At 43.8% G+C, this 24,638-nt stretch overlaps 1 protein-coding gene across 3 annotated transcripts in view; it reads left to right on the plus strand.

The window, feature by feature from the left end:
- Nucleotides 1–24,638, plus strand: part of MED12L (mediator complex subunit 12L) — a 627,340-nt gene that overhangs the window by 54,915 nt on the left and 547,787 nt on the right. For all 3 annotated transcript variants that reach the window (XM_056564946.1, XM_056564945.1, XM_056564947.1), the window contains exons 8-9: nucleotides 19,652–19,921; nucleotides 22,944–23,093. In XM_056564946.1, the coding sequence (XP_056420921.1) occupies nucleotides 19,652–19,921; nucleotides 22,944–23,093 (420 nt within the window). The remainder of the gene's footprint in view (nucleotides 1–19,651; nucleotides 19,922–22,943; nucleotides 23,094–24,638) is intronic.

The following is a 24,638-nucleotide window of genomic DNA, read 5'->3' on the forward strand; positions in this document are numbered from 1 at the left end:
AGAGATCTTAATATTGCTGTTGGGAAAAAGGCACCCTTCCTGTAAGAGAGACCTGGAGCAGTTTGCAAAGGAAGAGTGGTCCAACATTCCGGGTGAGAGGTGTAAGAAGCTTATTGATGGTTATAGGAAGTGACTGATATCAGTTATTTTTTCCAAAGGGTGTGCAACCAGATATTAAGTTAAAGGTGCCAATAATTTTGTCCAGCCCATTTTTGGAGTTTGGCATGACACTATGTCCAATTTGCTTTTATTCCTCACTTTTTTGGTTTAGTTCCAATACACACAAAGGGAATAAACATGTATATAGCAAAACATGTGTTACACACCTTTTCTTTGAGAAATACTTAATTTTCTTGAAAAATTTCAGAGGTGCCAACATTTACGGCTATGACTGTATACACAAGACACACACACCTATACTCAAGATACACACATCTATACACGAGATACACACACACATCTATACACAAGATACACACACACCTATAAGCAAGATACAAGATACACACACACCTATGCACCAGTAACACACGCACACACAAGATACACACACACACACACACATCTATACACAAGATACACACACACCTATACACAAGATACACACACACCTATACACAAGATACTCACACACTTATACACAAGATACACGCACACCTATACACAAGATACACACACACTTATACACAAGATACAAACACACCTATACACAAGATACACACACACCTATACACAAGATACACAAACACCTTTACACAAATATACATACACTAGCAATACGAAATTTCTGTGACACAGATAGGATCCTCACATGGCTTCTTCCATCCCTGGACGGCAGTGCTTGGGGTCAGAGCCTCTGTTGCTGAGTCATGTGGAGGAAGGGGCACAGACAGCTCTGCAGGCAGTCCCCTACTCTTCGTCTGTTATGTGATGTCTGCAGGCTGTGTGCTCGGAGAATCCATCCCCTCCTTCAGGACCCGACAGCAGGACGGAGCTCTGTGGAGGATATGCAGCATAATGAAAGTAATGCTGCACATCCTATAATGCCAAGCCGGGCAGCCAGGTAGCCCCCCCCCCTCCATCCCCCCGCTACCCTAGTTGTTTTCCTTTATGCTATGACTAACATAGTCTTACTCTGAGGACGTCTTCTGCCCCTGTTGTTCCTTATCCTCCCTGCTGCTGCCACTCAGCACCAGGTTCTTCAGGGTTCTGTCTGTGCGCTGTAGTAAAGGACAGCCTCTGCGCTCACTAGTATGAAAGGGGGGTGGGCCCCCTCACACGCTTGGCCGCTGTGCAGCTGAACCGGCTGCACAGGCGATATCTCCGCACCTGAGTAGGAATTAGTGACACATTTGTACATAGCCACCAGTATTGAGAGTGAAAGCTGTTGTGTATTGTATTGGAAATATTTGCAAAGTCTCCAAGTAAAGATATTTTGCATCTCCTCCTTATCTCCTTGGGTCTGGTATTTGTGCACCTATACCCTCTTTGGTGCCCCAACCTCCACCAGACAGCCACAGTACTGGGGTGTGCTCCACACTACCATCAAGTGCAGGCACTTTATTGACAACTGTGTGAAAATTCGAGGAAATACATTTGGGATCCAAAAACCATTCATGCCACGTGTGACATAACTAAGCCTTTTCTAGTATCGGAAGGAGAACTACAAATACCAGCAGAGCCTGCACCTCACCACCTTGAACACCCCTAGGCCGCCACACTAGCCCACATATACGAATGTTGCAGTGCATTGAATTGTGGAAAGCTAGAGAATACAATGAATCTTTGTTGCAATAAATATATCAGCCCTGCTTCTAAATATACATAGTTATCATGAGCCTGCTGTGTTGCTTTCAATAAGCAACTCCTGAAATACTGTCATTTATTAATCTTATGTATTCTTATACAACCTGGCACAGTGGGGGACATGTATCAATAATGGTGTAGCAATGTGTGATTTTATGTATGTTTTTTGCGTCAAATGGAGCATATTTGCGCCAAAATTATCAATTGTCGTACACAAGTTTGTAATTTTGGCACAAATGTAGCCCTACAAAAGGCGCAGACCCCAGAATTCCAGGCAGTAAATCTGACTTTGGGACATTCTATTGTTGTAGCTATTTTCTCTGTCACTTTATTCATGGTATAGATTTGCACCTAAATGAAGGTATTTGCACCTAAACTTGCGCCAAATCGAAAAGTTGCAATTAATGAATTCCAGACCAAAGAATGATTGTAACTGAAATCACGACTAACAAAGTGAAATCAGTGATTTTGTTTTAAACCATTTGGCGCAAACATTTGTTGCAAAAAATTACATAAAGGAAAAATTGCGACAAATCACAGACAAAAAAACAGGGTAAAAAGCTTCATACATACCCCCCAGTGTCCTTATTGGTATCATACATAATTTCTTGTCTACCAATCATATGAATTTACGATCTTTATCTGTGCCAGAAATCCACAAACTGCTGTAAAGATTTATTACTGAACACATGACTTTCTCACCTCTTAGCTTCAAAACATGTTCTATAGATCAAATGAGGGAAGACATCTGTTTCCTATCATATGACTTATTATTTTGTTCTGAAGAGAGATTTTACTATTATTATTTCCTTCTTTAGTGCAAAATATTGTACATTAACGACAATGAAACTTACAAAAATAAAGGTGATTATTGAAACAAATATAAATTAAACAGATAAAAATGGTAACAATAATTAAAATTATATTCCAGAAAGATGCAAAACACTCTTGTGTATACTTTGCTATATATATATATATATATATATATATATATATATATATATATATATATGATTATAGCTAAAAGGGACAAGTATTTTCCTCACATATATATATATATATATATATATATATATATATATATATTGGCACCCCTGTTTTGCTATACACATGTTTTGCTATACAGGTGTTTATTTCCTTTGGGGGGAATTTATCATTATGTGTCTATTGTAGACACAGTTCTACCCCTTTATACTGCTTGTCTAATTTACACTCTTGCTTAGAATTCACTAAGGCTGTGCACTCCTTTGATAAATCTTGTGCAAATATAGAAACGCCCCCCCCCTCGCTCTACCGTACACTCCTTCTCTACCTCACAGGAAAAGTGGACACAGGGATTTTGTTCTATTGCTTTGAGGACAGGATTATATTGAGGTTTTTTGTCCATCAGCAAAAATGCCAGAAAAACTGTCCCAGCTTTTACCTGTGTTTTGTCAGTTTTTCTTGTGTTTTTTACTTGCGTTTTTGCTGGTGTGTGGAATCCCAAAAATTTACTAAACTTTTTGTTTTGTTTTTCTTTAAAATTTAGATATGTGAATGCGGAGGACTATGTTAGATTTGGTGGATTGCGACGATGAACAGCGTTTTAAAAAAAAAATGTCAATAAAAGGGTTAACGAGGGCTGTGGGGGAGTGTTTTTTCTTTAATTAAATTTTTTTTTCAATGTGTTGTATCTTTTATAATTGAATTTTCAGGCTTGGAAGGCGTCTTGTAGACAGAATCATTACTAAGCTGGGGCTTAGCATTAGTCCCCAAAACAGCTAGTGCTAACCTCCAAATATTACCCCGGTACCCACCGCCACAGGGGTGCCGGGAAGAGCCGATACCAACAGGCCCGGAGCGTCAAAAATGATGCTTCTGGGCCTAGGCGGTAACAGGCTGGCGTTATTTAGGCTGGGGAGGGCCAGTAACAATGGTCGCCCACCCTGGTAACGTCAGGCTGTTACTGCTTGGTTGGTATCTGGCTGATACTGAAAAAATGAGGGAACCACACACTTTTTAAATTTTTTTTATTTATTACCCCTATTTTAAGTATCAGCCAGATACCAACCAAGCAGCAACAGCCTGACGTTACCAGGGTAGGCGAGGACCACTGTTACTGGCCCTCCCCAGCCTAAATAACACCAGCCTGTTACCGCCTAGGCCCAGGAGAGCCATTTTTGATGCTCCAGGCCTGTTGGTATCGGCTCTTCCCGGCACCCCTGTGGTGGTGGGTACCGGGGTAATAATTGGGGGTTAGCGCTAGCTGTTTTTGGGGCTTAACGCTAAGCCCCGGCCTAGTAATGGATTCCGTCTATAAGACCGCTTCCACTACTAACTCTGAAAATTCAATTATAAAAAACACGGACAAATTTAAAAAAAAAAATATTTAAAAAACACTCCCCACAGCCCTCATTAACCATTTTATTGAAATAAAAAAAATAAAAAAACGCTAGTCATCGTCGCAGTCCACCGAATCCGAAGTAGTCCTCTGCATTCACGTATCTGAAATGAGAAGAAAAGAAAAACAAGAAATATGGGTTAGTAAATTTTTTTTGCTCTCGCCTGGGAAGAGTGCACATAAGGCAGTGTGTTCAGAAACTGGGAGCCTCCAATTGTTGCTAAACTACAACTCCCAACATGGGGGGCTGTAGTTAAGCAACAGCTGGAGGCACACTGGTTGCAAAACACTGAGTGTTTGTTACTTAACTCAGTGTTTCCCAACCCGTGCACCTCCAGCTGTTGCAAAACTACAACTCCCGGCATGTACGGTTTGTCAGTGCATACTGGGAGTTATGGTTTTGCAACAGCTGAAGGCGCACAGGTAGGGAAACACTGAGTTAGGAAACAGACAATGTTTTCCAACCAGTGTGCCTCCAGTTGTTGCAAAACTACAACTCCCAGCATGCCCAGGCAGCCGAAGGGCATGCTGAGAGTTGTAGTTTTGCAACAACTGGAGGAGAACAGTTTGGAGACCACTGTGTAGTGGTGTTCAAACCGTAGTCCTCCAGATGTTGCAAAACTACAACTCTCAGCATGTCCAGACTGCCAAGGCATGCTGGGAATTGTAGTTCGGCAACATCTGAAGGACCAATGTTAAAGAACTACAACTCACAGCATGCCTGGACTGTCTGGGCATGCTGGGAGTTGTAGTTTTGCAACATCTGGAAGAGCACAGATTGGAGACCACTGTACAGTGGTCTCCAAACCGTGGCCCTCCAGATGTTGCAAAACTACAACTCCCAGCATACCCAGACAGCCAAAGGCTGTCTGGGCATGCTGGGAGTTGTAGTTTTTAAACTACCAGAAGCAGCAGTAAAGGGCTTCACTGCTGCCTCTGATGCAGATGCCCCCGCCGCCGCACACCTGTGTGCCTCCAGCTGTTGGCTAATTGCCGCGGTCCCTGCCGCAGCTCTCAGCGTCATCTTCCCCTGCTGTGCCTGGACTTCTAGCGGAGGGCAGGGGAAATGAACTTTACCTCCCAGTCAGCTCATTCACTGTGATTGGTCCACAGGGACCAATCACAGTGATCGCTGACCAGGACCATCGACAGATGGTCCTGGGGGGTGTTGCAGAAGTTGTCCCCTGCTGGAAACAGTGGGGCTTCTGCCAGTTAACCCGTGCGATGCCGCACATCGCCGTGTTAACCGAATGTCGTTTATAAACGCTGATCGCAGCAGATCTCCAGAATGATCTGCTGCCATCCGCATTTAAATTAAAAAGCCGGTGGTACATGCGGCTACATCGCGCTGCCACCGGCTTCTATATACAGTACCCTGTCATGATTCATAATCTTCGCCGGGAGATGGGAGCTATGATTGGTGGATAGCTATTGACCAATCAGAGCTCCCCTCTCCCAGCAGCGGGAATTATGAATTATGACAGCTGTATATAGAAGCCGGTGGCAGCGCGATGTAGCCTCATGTACCGACGACTTTTACAGTTAATAAATGCGGATCGCAACAGGTCTCTGGAGAATGACCCGGTGCGATCTGCACTTCAGCCCCTGGACTACAACTCCCATCATGGGTAGAGTTTGTCCATGATGGGAGTAGTAGTTCTAAATGTCCTGCAGCCGGGGATGTGCAAGTGCCATCCCTCAGCGTTGCGGTACTACAACTATTCCCATCATGGGACAGACTCTGTCCCATGATGGGAGTAGTAGTCCAAGGGCAGAGGGGCAGATCGCAGCAGATCATTCTCCAGAGACCTGCTGTGATACGCATTTATTAACTATAGAAGTCAGCGGCACATGCGTCTACACTGCGCTGCCCGCCAGCTCCTATATACAGCTCTTATAAGTTATAATCCCCGCCGGGAGACAGGAACTCTTATTGGTGGATAACTATTGATCAATCAGAGCTCCCCTCTCCCGGTGGCGGGGATTATGAATTATGACAGTGTATACAGGAGCCGGCGGCAGCACAGTGTAGCCACATGTACCGCCGACTTTTACAGTTAATAAATGCGGATCACAGCGGGTCTCTAGAGAATGACCCGGTGCGATCTGCACCTCAGCCCCTGGACTACAACTCCCATCATGGGCAGAGTCTGTCCCATGATGGGAGCAGCAGTCCTTACTGTGCCAAAATTGGACATAATGTCACATCAAACTCCAAAAATGGGCTGGACAAAATTATTGGCACCCTTAAAGCGTACCCGTCAAATCCTGCAAACATTTTTTTTTATATATCACTCAGTACCTAATCCTAACCATGTACATCAAATATTTTATGTGTCTAGCACCTTTATTTACTTTTTTTTTACACTTTTAATTTAGCTAACTAGTCTGAATTCCTCTCAAAGGTTGGGAGCGTGGCCTCACTGTGCAGGTCTCCGCCCCCTCCCTCAGTATGCTGTCTGCTAACATCTCCCCTAGCATTAGCAAAACTACAACTCCCAGCTTGTCCTCTCTGACAGTAGCGGGACACAAGCTGACAGTGGGAGAATTTTTCCTCCAGCTGTGAGCCCTGTGTCCAAACAGGCAGAGGGGGCAGTTATTTGACTGGCTTTTTCAGTATGAAATACAGAAAATTTTCTAATGAAAGCGATTGCAAATCCTATTGGTTTTGCATGCTTTACAACATATTAATAGTCTTTGTATCTCACAGTGCCATAGTCTTTGTATCTGACAGTGCCCATTTAACTTAATATTTGGTTGGACACAAAAATTACTGAAATCAGTTGCTTCCTATAACCATTAATAGGCTTCTTACACCTCTCAGCCGGAATGTTGGACCACTCTTCCTTTGCAAACTGCTCCAGGTCTCTCTTATTGGAAGGGTGCTGTTTGACATATGTTTGGGGTTATTGTCTTGCTGGAAGACCCAAGATCTCAGACGCAAACCCAACATTCTGACACTGGGCTGTATAGTGCAACCCAAAATCCATTGGTAATCCTCAGATTTCGTGATGCCTTGCACACATTCAAGGCACCCAGTGCCAGAGGCAGCAAAACAACCCCAAAACATAATTGAACTTTCACCATATTTCACTGTAGGTACTGTGTTCTTTTCTTTGCAGGCCTCATTCCGTTTTCGGTAAACGGTAGACTGATGTGCTTTACCACAATGCTTTATCTTGGTCTCATCTGTCCACAAGACGTTTTCCTAGAAGAATTTTGGCTTACTCAAATTCATTTGGCAACATGTAGTCTTACTTTTTATGTCTCTGTGTCAGCAGTGGGGTCCTCTTGGGTCTCCTGCCATAGTGTTTCATTTCATTTAAATGTCTACGGATAGTTTCTGCTGAGCCTGCAGGTCAGCTTGAATATCTTTGGGGCTGCTTATCCACCATCTGGACTATCCTGCGATGACACCTTTCATAAATGTTTCTCTTACGTCCACGTCCAGGGAGATTAGCTACAGTGCCATGGGTTGCAAACTCCTTGATAATGTTTCGCAATGTGGACAAATGCAAATCTAGATCTCTGGAGATGGACTTGTAACCTCGAGATTGTTTGTTTATATTTTTCCACAATTTTGGTTCTCAAGTCCTCAGACAGTTCTCTTCACCTCTTTCTGTTGTCCATGCTTAGTGTGGCACACACAGACACACAATGCAATGGCTAAGGGAACTTCTCTCCTTTTTATCTGCTTTCAGGTGTGATTTTTATATTGCCCACATCTGTTACTTGCCCCAGGTTAGTTTAAAAGAGCATCTCATGCTTGAAACAATCTTATTCATCCACAATTTTGAAAGGGTGCCAATAATTTTGTCCAGCCCATTTTTGGAGTTTGGTGTGACATTATGTCCAATTTGCCCCCCCCCCCTTTTTTTTAGTTTAGTTCCAATATACACAGAGGGAATAAACATGTGTATAGCAAAACATGCGTTACTGCAATCCTTTCCTGTGAGAAATACTTCATTTTCTTGAAATCATTTCAGGGGTGCCAACAATTACCGCCATGACTGTATGTATATGTATATATACAAATATCTATTAGGTACCATGACTTTATGTATATGTATATATACATATATCTATTAGATACCATGACTGTATGTATATGTATATATACATATATCTATTAGATACCATGACTATGGGGCAATCAGGCAAGGTAACTGTTCTCCAAATGAGTGCTCAGCTAGTAGATATCTTCCTTGACCTCTGTCATGTAAAGTAAGGCTATGTGTAGCCCTGCCCAGAGCTCACGCACAGCCACTATTACTGCCTACTCAAGTATCCACACTATGTGACAGCGGTCCCTTTAAGTGCAGGGACATAACAAGGTCCAAAACAATAAACAAACACTGTACAGACAAGAGGGAAGCAAGTCATGATACAAAAGGCTAACATGTGAAGCATTAGAAACAAAACACGAAGGATAAACAAACAGAAAAAGTGTAGTCAGAATACAGAAGAATGGTCGAAATAGAAAGGATAAATCAAACTAGGAGCAATACCAATCTAGTGCAGAGATACTTAACACAGGAAACTTAATCACAGACTGACTGGGAATTTATATCCACCTGAACACTAAGGCCAGGTTCACACTGCAGAATCTCTGGGCAGAAAATTTCCAGCTGGAGATTCCGAGTGCGGCCAGCACTGACTGAATCAGTCAGCGCTAGGACAGCACGGACACTGCAGTCTCCCTAGACTGCAATGTGTTCCACGAGTATTTCCTAGCGAATTTTTCGTTCACAAATTCCGAAATGTGAATTTGTGAAAGGAAACCCATTTACTACACTATACATTTTAGCAAGCGGAATTTCTGCCTGCAATTTCAAAGCTGAATTACAGGCGGAAATTCCATAGTGTGAACCTAGCCCAAGACCTGATATGATTTGCTCTATGTCCAAGTCGCCTATAGGCCAGGGTGTCATCACATCAACGCAAAATGCTTCAGCCAAACACCAGAGAACCTAAGCCAGGACCAGATCCACTCATTAGAATTTCCATACAAATTCACACTCAGCTCAGATGAGTGTTCATGTGTTTGAAATTAAAACCATGACGGTAAGATCCTGCTAGACCCCTCTAGTGGCTTATCTCACCAAGAACAAAAGGATCGAAGAGAGGGTAGCTATACACATTAGATGATTGGCTGGTCACACCAAAATCATTGGGGTTGGCTGATATTAGTCCAGTATATATCTAACTTTCATCTATGCAGAGGCTTTAGCAGCAGTTTTTGTGTCTTAGATAGAACTACTTCCATGCCCCAAGTTTGCAAATTTAATGATAAAGCATCTATTTATGTTTTATCATAGTAGTTTAAAGGGGTATTCCGTTCTGGAAAATGTAGATATGACATAAATGTCTAATTTATGCAAGTTCCACCTATGGGACCTATACCTATTTCAGCCCTGGTTATGGCCACCAGTTATGAATTATGACCTATGGTCAATAAATATTATAAATATGATGACTTTATATATTGCTGAAAAATATAAACAATGCAATTCACTTTGTCACATATATGTTGTATTGACTCCCAGTTTTGGCCCGAAGGGTTAAACTTATTAGGTTCTGGCTCAGCTTCTGTTCCTGTGGGTACACCTATCCATAGTTCTGTTTCTATTTCAGATACCTTGCAAGACCACACCTGTTCAGCTGCCTATTTAAAGAAGATATCCCATGCAGCAAAGAAAAAAAAATACCTAACCATTCCATATTATATTCACCTACCACCTCTCTGACATGTTTGTGATTTTTTTTCCGCCCCCCATTCACCGGCTATTCAGCTCATAAATTCCAGTTACTTCCTGGTTATGGTGGCTATGCCTGTGATCTCAAAGACTACATTTCCCTGCATGCACTGCTCACATTTCCTGCTCTCAGCTGCCTGAGCAGAGAGCTTGTTACCACCCCTAACTTATGTTAGCCACTCCCACAGCTCTGCTAGCTCACTCCCTCATAACACTGAGCTCCAATCATAGCCCTATTGTCACGATGCCGGCTGGCAGGTAGTGGACCCTCTGTGCCAGAGAGGGATTGGCGTGGACCGTGCTAGTGGACCGGTTCTAAGCCACTACTGGTTTTCACCAGAGCCCGCCGCAAAGCGGGATGGTCTTGCTGCGGCGGTAGTGACCAGGTCGTATCCACTAGCAACGGCTCACCTCTCTGGCTGCTGAAGATAGGCGCGGTACAAGGGAGTAGGCAGAAGCAAGGTCGGACGTAGCAGAAGGTCGGGGCAGGCAGCAAGGATCGTAGTCAGGGGCAACGGCAGAAGGTCTGGAAACACAGGCAAGGAACACACAAGGAACGCTTTCACTGGCACTAAGGCAACAAGATCCGGCAAGGGAGTGCAAGGGAAGTGAGGTAATATAGGGAAGTGCACAGGTGAAAACCCTAATTGGAACCACTGCGCCAATCAGCGGCGCAGTGGCCCTTTAAATCGCAGAGACCCGGCGCGCGCGCGCCCTAGGGAGCGGGGCCGCGCGCGCCGGGACAGAACAGACGGGGAGCGAGTCAGGTAGGGGAGCCGGGGTGCGCATCGCGAGCGGGCGCTACCCGCATCGCGAATCGCATCCCGGCTGGCAGCAGGATCGCAGCGCCCCGGGTCAGAGGACGTGACCGGAGCGCTGCAGCGGGGGGAGTGAAGCGAGCGCTCCGGGGAGGAGCGGGGACCCGGAGCGCTCGGCGTAACAGTACCCCCCCCCTTGGGTCTCCCCCTCTTCTTGGAGCCTGAGAACCTGAGGAGCAGACTTTTGTCAAGGATGTTGTCCTCAGGTTCCCAGGATCTCTCTTCAGGACCACAACCCTCCCAGTCTACTAAAAAAAAATTTTTCCCTCTGACCTTTTTGGCAGCCAAAATTTCCTTGACCGAGAAGACGTCCGAGGAGCCGGAAACAGGAGTGGGAGGAACAGATTTGGGAGAAAAACGGTTGAGGATGAGTGGTTTGAGAAGAGAGACGTGAAAGGCATTAGGGATACGAAGAGAAGGAGGAAGAAGAAGTTTATAAGAGACAGGATTAATTTGACACAAAATTTTGAAAGGACCAAGATAGCGTGGTCCCAACTTGTAGCTAGGGACACGGAAGCGGACATATTTAGCGGAGAGCCATACCTTGTCTCCAGGGGAAAAAACGGGGGGAGCTCTTCTTTTCTTATCCGCGAACCTCTTCATGCGTGAAGAAGCCTGTAAGAGAGAATTTTGGGTCTCTCTCCATATAATGGAAAGGTCACGAGAAATTTCATCCACAGCGGGCAGACCAGAGGGCAAGGGGGTAGGGAGGGGGGGAAGAGGGTGACGGCCGTACACCACGAAAAATGGGGATTTGGAGGAAGATTCAGAGACCCTGAAGTTATACGAAAATTCGGCCCATGGAAGGAGATCTGCCCAGTCATCCTGGCGGGAGGAAACAAAATGTCGCAAATAATCACCCAGGATCTGGTTAATTCTTTCTACTTGTCCATTGGACTGGGGATGATATGCAGAGGAAAAATTTAATTTAATCTTGAGTTGTTTACAGAGAGCCCTCCAGAATTTAGACACGAATTGGACCCCTCTATCCGAGACAATCTGCGTAGGCAACCCGTGAAGACGAAAAATGTGTACAAAAAATTGTTTAGCCAACTGAGGCGCAGAAGGAAGACCAGGAAGAGGGATGAAATGTGCCATTTTGGAGAATCGATCAACGACCACCCAAATAACGGTGTTGCCACGGGAAGGGGGTAAATCAGTAATAAAATCCATACCAATCAGAGACCAAGGCTGTTCGGGGACAGGCAGAGGATGAAGAAAACCAGCGGGCTTCTGGCGAGGAGTCTTATCCCGGGCACAGATAGTGCAGGCTCGCACAAAGTCCCCAACATCCGTCTCCAGAGTCGGCCACCAATAGAAGCGGGAGATGAGTTGCACAGATTTCTTGATGCCCGCATGACCTGCGAGATGGGAGGAGTGACCCCATTTGAGGATTCCGAGGCGTTGGCGTGGAGAAACAAAGGTCTTTCCTGGAGGAGTCTGCCTGATGGAGGCAGGAGAAGTGGAGATCAGGCAGTCAGGTGGAATGATGTGTTGCGGAGGGAGATCAACTTCTGAGGCATCCGAGGAACGAGAGAGAGCATCGGCCCTAATGTTCTTATCGGCAGGACGAAAGTGAATCTCAAAATTAAATCGGGCAAAGAACAGAGACCACCGGGCCTGGCGAGGATTCAGCCGTTGGGCCGACTGGAGGTAGGAGAGGTTCTTGTGGTCGGTGTAGATAATAACAGGAAATCTTGATCCCTCCAGCAGATGCCTCCATTCCTCAAGTGCTAATTTAATGGCTAGAAGCTCTCGATCCCCGATGGAGTAGTTCCTCTCCGCTGGAGAGAAGGTCCTAGAGAAAAAACCACAAGTGACAGCATGCCCGGAAGGATTTTTTTGTAGAAGAACAGCTCCAGCTCCTACTGAGGAGGCATCAACCTCCAATAGGAAGGGTTTGGAAGGGTCAGGTCTGGAGAGCACGGGAGCCGAAGAAAAGGCAGACTTGAGTCGTTTAAAGGAGTCTTCTGCTTGAGGAGGCCAGGACTTGGGATCAGCATTTTTCTTGGTTAAAGCCACGATAGGAGCCACAATGGTAGAAAAATGTGGAATAAATTGCCTGTAATAATTGGCGAACCCCAAAAAGCGTTGGATAGCACGGAGTCCGGAGGGGCGTGGCCAATTTAAGACGGCAGAGAGTTTGTCTGGATCCATCTGTAGTCCCTGGCCAGAGACCAAATATCCTAGAAAAGGAAGAGATTGGCATTCAAACAGACATTTCTCAATTTTGGCATAGAGTTGGTTGTCACGAAGTCTCTGAAGAACCATACGGACATGCTGGCGGTGTTCTTCTAGATTGGCAGAAAAAATTAGGATATCGTCCAGATATACCACAACACAGGAGTATAACAGATCACGAAAAATTTCATTGACAAAGTCTTGGAAGACGGCAGGGGCATTGCACAGTCCAAAGGGCATGACCAGATACTCAAAGTGTCCATCTCTGGTGTTAAATGCCGTTTTCCACTCGTCCCCCTCTCTGATGCGGATGAGGTTATAGGCGCCTCTTAAGTCCAATTTAGTGAAGATGTGGGCACCTTGGAGGCGATCAAAGAGTTCAGAGATGAGGGGTAAAGGGTAGCGGTTCTTAACCGTGATTTTATTAAGACCGCGGTAGTCAATGCAAGGACGTAGGGAGCCATCTTTTTTGGACACAAAGAAAAATCCGGCTCCGGCAGGAGAGGAGGATTTACGGATAAAGCCCTTTTTTAGATTCTCCTGGACGTATTCGGACATGGCAAGAGTCTCTGGGGCAGAGAGAGGATAAATTCTGCCCCGGGGTGGAGTGGTACCCGGGAGGAGGTCGATAGGGCAATCATAAGGCCTGTGAGGAGGTAGAGTCTCAGCTTGTTTTTTGCAGAAAACATCCGCGAAGTCCATATAGGCCTTAGGGAGACCGGTTACTGGAGGAATCACAGAGTTACGGCAAGGGTTACTGGGAACCGGTTTTAGACAGTTCTTGGAACAAGAGGACCCCCAACTCTTGATCTCCCCAGTGGACCAATCCAGGGTTGGGGAATGAAGTTGAAGCCAGGGAAGTCCAAGGAGAATCTCCGAGGTGCAATTGGGGAGGACCAAAAGTTCAATCCTCTCATGATGAGATCCGATGCTCATAAGAAGGGGCTCCGTGCGGAAACGTATGGTACAGTCCAATCTTTCATTATTTACACAATTGATGTAGAGGGGTCTGGCGAGACTGGTCACTGGGATGTTGAACCTGTTGACGAGAGAGGCCAAAATAAAATTTCCTGCAGATCCAGAGTCCAAGAAGGCCACTGTAGAGAAGGAGAAGGCAGAGGCAGACATCCGCACAGGCACAGTAAGACGTGGAGAAGCAGAGTAGACATCAAGGACTGTCTCACCTTTGTGCGGAGTCAGCGTACGTCTTTCCAGGCGGGGAGGACGGATAGGACAATCCCTCAGGAAGTGTTCGGTACTAGCACAGTACAGGCAGAGGTTCTCCATACGGCGTCGTGTCCTCTCTTGAGGTGTCAGGCGAGACCGGTCGACCTGCATAGCCTCCACGGCGGGAGGCACAGGAACAGATTGCAGGGGACCAGAGGAGAGAGGAGCCGAGGAGACGAAACGCCTCGTGCGAACAGAGTCCATATCTTGGCGGAGTTCCTGACGCCTTTCAGAAAAACGCATGTCAATGCGAGTGGCTAGGTGAATAAGTTCATGTAGATTAGCAGGAATTTCTCGTGCGGCCAGAACATCTTTAATGTTGCTGGATAGGCCTTTTTTGAAGGTCGCGCAGAGGGCCTCATTATTCCAGGACAATTCTGAAGCAAGTGTACGGAATTGTACGGCATACTCGCCAACGGAAGAATTACCCTGGACCAGGTTCAACAGGGCAGTCTCAGCAGAAGAGGCTCGGGCAGGTTCCTCAAAGACACTTCGGATTTCCGAGAAGAAGGAGTGTACAGAGGCAGTGACGGGGTCATTGCGGTCCCAGAGCGGTGTGGCCCATGACAGGGCTTTTCCGGACAGAAGACTGACTACGAAAGCCACCTTAGACCTTTCAGTGGGAAACAGGTCCGACATCATCTCCAGATGCAGGGAACATTGGGAAAGAAAGCCACGGCAAAACTTAGAGTCCCCATCAAATTTATCCGGCAAGGATAAGCGTATCCCAGGAGCGGCCACTCGCTGCGGAGGAGGTGCAGGAGCTGGCGGAGGAGATGACTGCTGAAGCTGTGGTAGCAACTGTTGTAGCATAACGGTCAGTTGAGACAGCTGTTGGCCTTGTTGCGCTATCTGTTGTGACTGCTGGGCGACCACCGTGGTGAGGTCAGCGACAACTGGCAGAGGAACTTCAGCGGGATCCATGGCCGGATCTACTGTCACGATGCCGGCTGGCAGGTAGTGGACCCTCTGTGCCAGAGAGGGATTGGCGTGGACCGTGCTAGTGGACCGGTTCTAAGCCACTACTGGTTTTCACCAGAGCCCGCCGCAAAGCGGGATGGTCTTGCTGCGGCGGTAGTGACCAGGTCGTATCCACTAGCAACGGCTCACCTCTCTGGCTGCTGAAGATAGGCGCGGTACAAGGGAGTAGGCAGAAGCAAGGTCGGACGTAGCAGAAGGTCGGGGCAGGCAGCAAGGATCGTAGTCAGGGGCAACGGCAGAAGGTCTGGAAACACAGGCAAGGAACACACAAGGAACGCTTTCACTGGCACTAAGGCAACAAGATCCGGCAAGGGAGTGCAAGGGAAGTGAGGTAATATAGGGAAGTGCACAGGTGAAAACCCTAATTGGAACCACTGCGCCAATCAGCGGCGCAGTGGCCCTTTAAATCGCAGAGACCCGGCGCGCGCGCGCCCTAGGGAGCGGGGCCGCGCGCGCCGGGACAGAACAGACGGGGAGCGAGTCAGGTAGGGGAGCCGGGGTGCGCATCGCGAGCGGGCGCTACCCGCATCGCGAATCGCATCCCGGCTGGCAGCAGGATCGCAGCGCCCCGGGTCAGAGGACGTGACCGGAGCGCTGCAGCGGGGGGAGTGAAGCGAGCGCTCCGGGGAGGAGCGGGGACCCGGAGCGCTCGGCGTAACACCTATACAGCAGGGTGGCCACGAGGAAACAAAATGTAATCTCAGTGCTCAGAGAGAGGGACCCTGGAGTTGAAGCTTCAGTTTTACACTGTAAAATCACTCCCTCCCCCTCCTGCTTTACAGTGGCACAATCACCTCCCCCCTTCTCTGCCCTGCACTCCTCTCTCCCCAGTGCTCAGTGTGACAGCTCCCTCCCCTCCCCCCTCTCCTCCGTTCTCAGTGTAAAAACATTAGCAAGGAGAGGGGAGGGAATCAGCCTGTTTGCTGACTCTGCTATGATCTGAATCAGCCGGCATATAGGCAGTGCTGCTCAGCCAATAACTGCAGAACAGAGGGAGGACAGTGTGAATATTCATCAGATGGGAGGGGCTAAGGCCAAGCACAGGGAGCTCTCTGCAGCACAGGGGTTTTCTGGGTAATTGTCACATCACGGCCCCCGGGATGCTGCTGATAACAGCCTGAATAGGGGGTCGAAAGTCATGAAAACCTGGAACAGCTGAATTTCCTGTCAGACAGAAGAATGCAGAAAAAGCTTGTTTCTAAGCAGCATTGGTAATGGAAGTGATTTACAAACCTATATTACTTTACCTTCTGCACTAAAGGCTGAACAATTTTTTACTGTGAGACTTGTCCTTTAAGCCTTCAGTGGGCTAGTGTTCTTTGCCTGTGAAAGAATTATCTTCTGTAGCTAGCATTCTGTACAGTACTGTATCCTTCTTTCTAGCATTCTGACTTTGGCTCTGTTTCCTGGATTAACCCTTCACTTTCTGATTCAACATCTCTCTAGTTCCCTCGGTTCTGATTTCAGCTTGTTAACTCTTATTTAGCTGTGTGTTTGTCTCCCCTTAGTATCGTATTGTGTTTATTTACTTTCTTTTATTCCTGATAATTCCTTGACCTGTGACTGAATTTCTGTAGTTTGTTATTTTGACAGGATCCTACCAGCACATTTTCAGACAGGGACCGTCTTCGTGGTTGGGGATCCCTGCCCATATGTGACCTATATCAATTTTTTTTTTCATGTCAATAATGCTATTAAATTAGTTTTGCAGTATAATAAAAGAATACACATGTAATATAAAAATATGCAGATTCATTAATTGAAAATAATAAATAAACAAAATGATACAAATCAATGAATATCATTAAAAGTATATTAAGGAAGCATAATAAACTTATGTTAGTAACCAAATGACAATATAACATAAGTTGCAAAGTTAATTCAGATACCATATAAAAATCTATTACTCTGGAAGAGAAATCATATCACAAATGATAAGTAAACACTCTGCCCACTTCTAACTGCACATTACTCTAGCAAGTACCTTTTAAAAGCACAGTAAAATGATTATATATATATTCTATAGTACTTTACATTTGGATGAACATTTAAAGTATATTATCATATTAATAAGATGGTAAAGGATTAAATATGGACTATACATACTATATGCTTCATGTGAATGCACTGATATGGATAGAACATGCTCCGTTCTCTGTAATTGAAGGAAAAGTGGTCCATATGCTTAACTTTACATGTTAACGTGGGGATAAAAAATAAATAACATAAAATGTTGCAGTATTTTGTAATACCTTTTTTATTGGACTAACAGCATTTTGTAGAGACAAGCTTTCGGGATTCCTCCCTTTATCAAGTCCAAAGCAAATTTGCTTTGGACTTGATAAAGGGAGGAATCCCGAAAGCTTGTCTCTACAAAATGCTGTTAGTCCAATAAAAAAGGTATTACAAGATACTGCAACATTTTATGATTTGCATCTGCATCACTGGACTAATACAGCTACTCAAATTTACTATATATATATATATATATATATATATATATATATATATATATATTTATTCACCATACAAAGTGATATGATTTCATCCACAATTTAAAATGATCTGAATTAAATAAGAACAATTTGTATCTAAGCAGACTCATGTACACGACACAACCTCTACATATGGAAAACCTGGGTGGCTGGGGGTCATCATAGAAAGCCATTGTCTTTTTACCATGCTGTCATCTTAGCTGCATGGCTGCACTGGGAACACTTGATCCTGACTCTATCAAGAAATCTTATGAGTTAATACACACCCCATAAATGCAAAACCTCCAATAGACATAATAGGGGACATTTATCAAAACCTGTCCAGAGGAAAAGTTGCTGAGTTTCCCATAGCAACCAATCAGATTGTTTCTTTCAGTTTTCAGAGGCCTTTTCAAAAATGAAAGGATCGATCTGATAGGTTTTAATAAATCTCCTACAGACTAGGTGTAAACTGATGCACATGAATGTTGTAGGGATATCATTGGCCATATTAACTTTCATTCGGTTTAATGACCATTTATTAATCCTCTATATGGGTCTATTAACAGAGAGTTATACTTATTGCCAAGAAAATCATTTAAGTGTTAACATTTTAAGAGTAAATGACATAATGCCATTCATCCATCAAATGTGTAGTTCTGTATCATGGCCAATAAATAAGTTTAGATGGTTTTATACCTTTTTACTAGACTTACTGGCAACAGTTGTGCTTTTTCCAGCCCATAATTTAGGAGTTGTCAGTGTGAAATCAGCCTTAGATTACGACTCCCCAATAAAGATGTATTGTCTCATTGTTCATACAAACACCAACACCAATAGCAAATCTTCTCATACACATCATAGCATTGCCAGAAATATAATGTCAAAGTTTAGACTTTGAATTTTACTACTTTCCCTATTCCTTATAGGTGCTGTGTAACGCACTTAATGAGAAAAAACTATGTTACAATATATACTTCTATGCAATAATTATATGATCATATATACAATAAAAATTATTATTAATATACTAATTAATAATAATGGACTTGTTTAGGTTTTCAGGGGTACATGACTATTTCTCTCTTCACCACCCCAGACATCCCATGGTAAGTTTGTATCATGCACTCCTATTCAGAGAAAGCAGGTGCTGCTCAACCCCTCTCCTTATTACCAATCGTAAATTGGTGAAGAAGGACATAATTGAGAGAAATGCACATGTGAAGAAATCTACTGAACACATTAAAATGGCCAATAGAATAAAAATAGGAAGCAAACGAAAAGAATGTAGTCTGGCACTGCTGTCCAAAGCTAAGACAAGTCCCAATAGATAAGACTATCCCTATTCACACATTCACTGTGGTTTATGCCGGGGTGCAATCCAAAGGAAGCAGAAGCCAATATTCATAAAACTAGTAGAAGAACGAAAGGATGCACTCACCCGGAATTCTTGAAGATAGGAGACTTTATTGATTCATCGGTGTATCACACAGACGGTAGGCGCAGAGGAGAAACCTCACAGCTGTGAGGTTTCTCCTCTGCGCCTACCCGCCTGTGTGATACACCGATGAATCAATAAAGTCTCATATCTTCAAGAATTACGGGTGAGTGCATCCTTTCGTTCTTCTACTCGTTTTAAGAATAAAAATAGGGATTAATTTGATCACAAATTTCTCAGGTTCAATTTACATACAGAGGTCCTGACAGTGGGCTGTTTTTTGTAATTGTGTAACTTCCAATGATGTCAATTGAAGTTGCATAAACAGGGTAACACCGTGACACAGTTTCTGTAATTTCTGATGTACAGAAACAGAGTAGTTTATGTTGACGTGCTATTTATGTCACTACCATTTACCTCTATGGGAGTTACATAACTTACATAAAATAGCTGTTCGGCTGTTTTCCGATTTCTGACCAGCTCCAGCAGCTGCAAGTAACTTGGAGGAGTCCTGGCCCCCCCAATCCCCAAAGAGTAAATACCTACTGAAAATGAAACACATTAACACATTTTTTTCTTATTTTTTTCAGCACTCTGAGGAATTTGTACAGTCTGCGTATTTGTCACGACGCCTTGCCTACTTCTGCTCCAGACGCCTTTCTGCACTGCTAAGTGATTGCGCTAGTCCTGCCACTGTACATACACCCATTGTAATGATCGGGCCAAACAATGCTTCTATATCTGCTCCAAGTCCTAGTACTGCAGGACCAGTTGCCAATTCTGTCCATCTGCCTTGTGCTGATTTTCAGATTTGTCCCCAACACCGTCCATTAGTATATGGTCTTAGCTGCATGTTACAAGTAGGTACAACTTCTTTAATGTTAAATGTTGCATTGGTGTGTATATTAGTGTAATTGTATTCCAGGCATATACTGTACTTCTTTGAGTATCCTGCATTCTGTTATCCACAGATGTTGCTGCTATAAACTGAATAACCTAAATTAGCGGAACTGACTAGTAGAATGTCTTTAGGGAATACAGTGCATTTGGTTTCAGAAAGGAAGTGGCATAGAGATTAGTAGCAGTGTTTGTTTTATACACTCTTAGTAATAGTGTGTTATTCACAAAATGCTGTTCTCTGTTCACAAGGGAATGTTTACACATGACATATATATGTTTCAAAGATTTCTGAGTCAAAAATACATTACATGCATCTTAACATGGTTGTTTCTGCAGCATGCATGTGGATTTTAGCAAACACAAGTAAGATATATATGTATATGTATATATATATATATATATATATATGACTGGTCACAGAAGTTTCTACATCCAGTTTTTTATGTGTTAACTTACCACAAGCTTAGGGATACAGCTGTGGTGAACCAGGGGGTGTGAAGGTGAGGTGTATGGGGAAGATGTTGTAGCCCATGGGCAGGTGTTATTAACCCCTAAATGTTTGTGATGCCAGGGTGTGGTTTTCCCGGTAACCACCCGAACGGTAGCACCGCTATCCCTAGGTTAAGCAGGGTAATAATAGTCCAAGACCAGGTTAGGGTTAACGGTAGCTTTACTGAGGTAGACAGGTGGTAATAGTCTTTGAAGCTAGGCCAGGATCCCAGAGAGGTGTCCAGTAACACAGAGGTGTCCTTGCAGCTTGCTGGGACTTGCAGTGTTTGGACAGGCTTCAACTCAGCCACACTGACTATAATAGCCTTGACTATAGACTTGACTGTAGGTAGTGACAGCAAACATAGACTTGACTTACAGGCATGTGGCTGTAGGTTAGGCTTGAGGCCTCCAGATGTGCTGGACACTAGCTCTGAGACGTCTGGTCTTTACTGTACCTCAGGATCTAAGAGAGAGATTGTAATGGCTCCCCTCTTATAAAGGGGGGGGGGGGGGGGGACGACGACTGAGCCAGAAGCTGCAAGTCACCTGATTAGCTGGTGCTCTGTGGGTAACAAACACATCATGTGAACACATTATCATGTGACTAACACAAAGGTCCATTAGGGTCCTTTTATATATAACACACCTAATATACAATGGGGGAGACAATGGGGGAGACACTGCAGGAGAGCCCCTAGGACACAGAGACACTCAACCTGACAGGGCCTAAGTACTGTACAGGACTGTATCCCGTACTGGGACATCACACAGCCAACACCTTATAGCAACATTGCAGATAAAGTTTGTGAACGTGGTCCTGTTGAGTAATGCAACTATATCATCTAGTCATGCGATTTCAGTACTATAGCAATTCACAGACAACTTGCATAACTCTGTCTAACCGTAGCTCTTAGTGTTTCTATTATTCAATCCTTTAATACTTTGTGGAACATTGATGAATAAACAATCTGTATGTAGATTTACAAATCTCTCACATCAAGGTCAGTAAATAAGAATATTTTATATTTACCTCTAAAACGTTATGAGTTCAGCATTTGTCATGGGACTGTTTTCTTACATACTTTGCACTTTCGTGTAGGTGTAAAAGGAATTTAAAATAAAGATAATACAAGGAATAGATAATATCCCATGGACTGCAGAAGAGGTGGACAATGAATGTTCAGAGAGGAATATAATTCACTTCTTACAATGCTGGAAACATCTGTGACTGTTCTGTAGACTAGAGATACTCCCATTCCCTTGTGAGCACATTCCTGCTTTATTTGATCTGTATTATAGAAAGGAGTGGATGGTTGATGGTGTGATTTCCCAACAAATAAAGTACTACTTCATAGGAAAGGGTGTAGAAGGGCCTACGTGTAATTCCTTTTCTCTCAGTCTTCCCAGATTCCCAGGAATGTGAAGCACCTGGTAGAATCTTACATTTCTCCAATGATGATTGTAGACTGCAGAGAAGATCGGGTCCATTTTTTTAAAGTTGAAAGATTTTGATGTTAAATTTTACTTCTTTTGTCTACTTATATCAGTCTTTATCCAGAGCCCTCCTTGCAATAAACTGGTTGTTTATACTCTTTTTAGAAGAGTGCCATAAAAAAGAGTAAAGACTTAAAGGGGTATTCCAGCTTTAAACATCTTATCCCCTAGCCAAAGGATAAGGGATAAGATGTATGATCGCAGGGGTCCTGCCGCTGGGACCCCTGCGATCTTGGTGCAGCCCCCAGCATTCTGTGCCAGGCGCTGACTCCGAGACATGACGTCACCGCCACAGAATGCTGGGAGCTGCACCAAGATTTGGGGTCCCAGCGGCGGGACCCCTGCGATCATACATCTTATCCCCTATGCAAAGAATAGGGGATAAGGTGTATAAAGCCAGAATACCCCTTTAAACGTCATTCATGCCCCACTGGGAATTCTGGCTTGGTTTATAAACTCCACAATCTCAGTTCTAAGGTATCTTATAGGAGGGAGAAACTGACTTGAAGGGAAAGCTACTTTCAAAATGTGGTGTCAGAGAGCTGCTTTGCATATTGTTCTTCCCAGAATTCCCAGAATTGAGCATTAATGTCTTATACTCATCTTTATGGTGGTATTCTCAAGGAGAAACATTATCCCTTTAGTCCCAAAACATTAGACCTATCTGCAGCGAGCCAGCATCCTGCTCTGTACTAGTGAAGGGCAACAACCTTGAAACAGATACGTTTCTGGTTTAACTAATTTAATCCCCAGTCATGTTCTAAGGCTTCTTATAGGAGTCAAACACTGACTTCCAAAAGGGGGTATAAGATAGCTCCTTAATATATAGTTCAATATAAATAACAATCATAAATATTTATGTATGAAAAAAGAAACAGCATTTCTTGGATATGAGGTTTGCTTTTACTTCTTTTTTAAATACTAACTGTAAGATTGTAATGTATAGTAAATAATAACATAGCAAAAAGAAACCCACTGTTGAATTCTTCTCTGCAGACTATCACTCTCTGCTGTCCAAGTGCCTTGGTGTGGAACTATTCCACAAACGAAAGTAAAAACACAAATCCAGGTTCTCCACTGGATCTTCTTCAGGTCGCCCCATCCAGCCTGCCTATGCCTGGTGCAAATTCCCCATTTAATCAACAGGTATGTATCACTGTGAGAAGTGGCTCCATACAGAAAAGCAGGGGCAATGTTATGGGTCTCCTGAGGTCATTTGCACTTTGCAAAGGAAGATATATACAGAGCAGGGATCGATGCGTTTAAAAAATAAACAGGCTTTTATTTTATGCAACAGACAATATCTTATATACTGGCGATATACTATACTCAATGCTTTGTCAGGTCCTTCATCTGGCACAGTACTAAGTTACAAATGAGAAAAACATTGGGCCTCATTTACGAAAAGTGGTGTGTAGTTTTGTTTGTGGGTTTTTGTTTCCGACAGGCTCATTATCTGTGTGCTTAAAATAACAGGTTATTATACAGATTCTTGTGATGTTTTAGAATGAGACAAAGATAAATTGTGTCAGAAATTTTTCCACCTTTTAAAGGGGTACACCACTGGAAAACCTTTTTTTTTATTTTTTAAATCAACTGGTGTCAGAAAGTTAAACAGATTTGTAAATTACTTCTAATATAAAAATCTTAATCCTTCCAGTACTTATCAGCTGCTGTATGCTCCACAGGAAGTTCTTGTCTTGTTTAATTACTTTTCCGTCTGACCACAGTGCTCTTTGCTGACACCTCTGTCCATGTCAGGAACTGTCCGGAGCAGGATAGGTTTTCTATGCGGATTTTCTCCTACTCTGGACAGTTCCTAAAATGGACAGAGGTGTCAGCAGAGAGCACTGTGGTCAGACAGAAAGGAAATTCAAAAAGAAAAGAACTTCCTGTGGATCATACAGCAGCTGATAAGTACTGGAAGGATTAAGATTTTTTATTAGAAGTAATTTACAAATCTGTTTAACTTTCTGATACCAATTGATTTAAAAAAAAAAAATATAGTTTTCCACTGGAGTACCCCTTTAATGTGACCTATAATGGGAGCAAATCAATTGCAAAACAAACTACATTTTTTGATAGGGAAAGAAAAACCTGGTTGCACGAGTGTGCACACACTTAACCTCATACTTCATTAAAGAACCTTTTTTTTTTTTGGGCAGGAGTCTATTAACATGGCACATCAAAAGTGGAAATGTTTACCCATTCTTGTATAACATATTCATAGAGGATAAAGAAAAGAACGGAGCACTGACCAGTCTGTAGCTGCAGGGATCTTTATTCACTTCATGCAATATTCCCGAAGTCTCACCTGCCGTCCGCTCTCCCTTAACATGGAATATTGCATGAAGTGAATAAAGATCCCTGCAGCTACAGACTGGTCAGTGCTCCGTTCTTTTCTTTGTCCTCTATGAATATGTTATAGAAGTGACTGTTACACGTTGCAGCACTGATCCACAGCGCACCATACAGCATCACACCACAGTGTCTATGCCTTCTGTACTTGCCTATTCAAATTTACGTAGAAAGGTTCTATTGTTCCAATTCTCCAGGAGTTCGGTTTACACATTCTCCCTTGCAAAAATGTTCCATTAAGCTTCTTCTGGTGAAGCCATGTTTTCATAATTTGGATGTGTGCTTTGGGCCATTGTCATGCTGAAAGGTGAACTTTATCTTCAGCTTTCTAAT

Source organism: Hyla sarda, chromosome 3 (genome assembly GCF_029499605.1).
Source record: "Hyla sarda isolate aHylSar1 chromosome 3, aHylSar1.hap1, whole genome shotgun sequence".
Classification (NCBI taxonomy): domain Eukaryota; kingdom Metazoa; phylum Chordata; class Amphibia; order Anura; family Hylidae; genus Hyla; species Hyla sarda.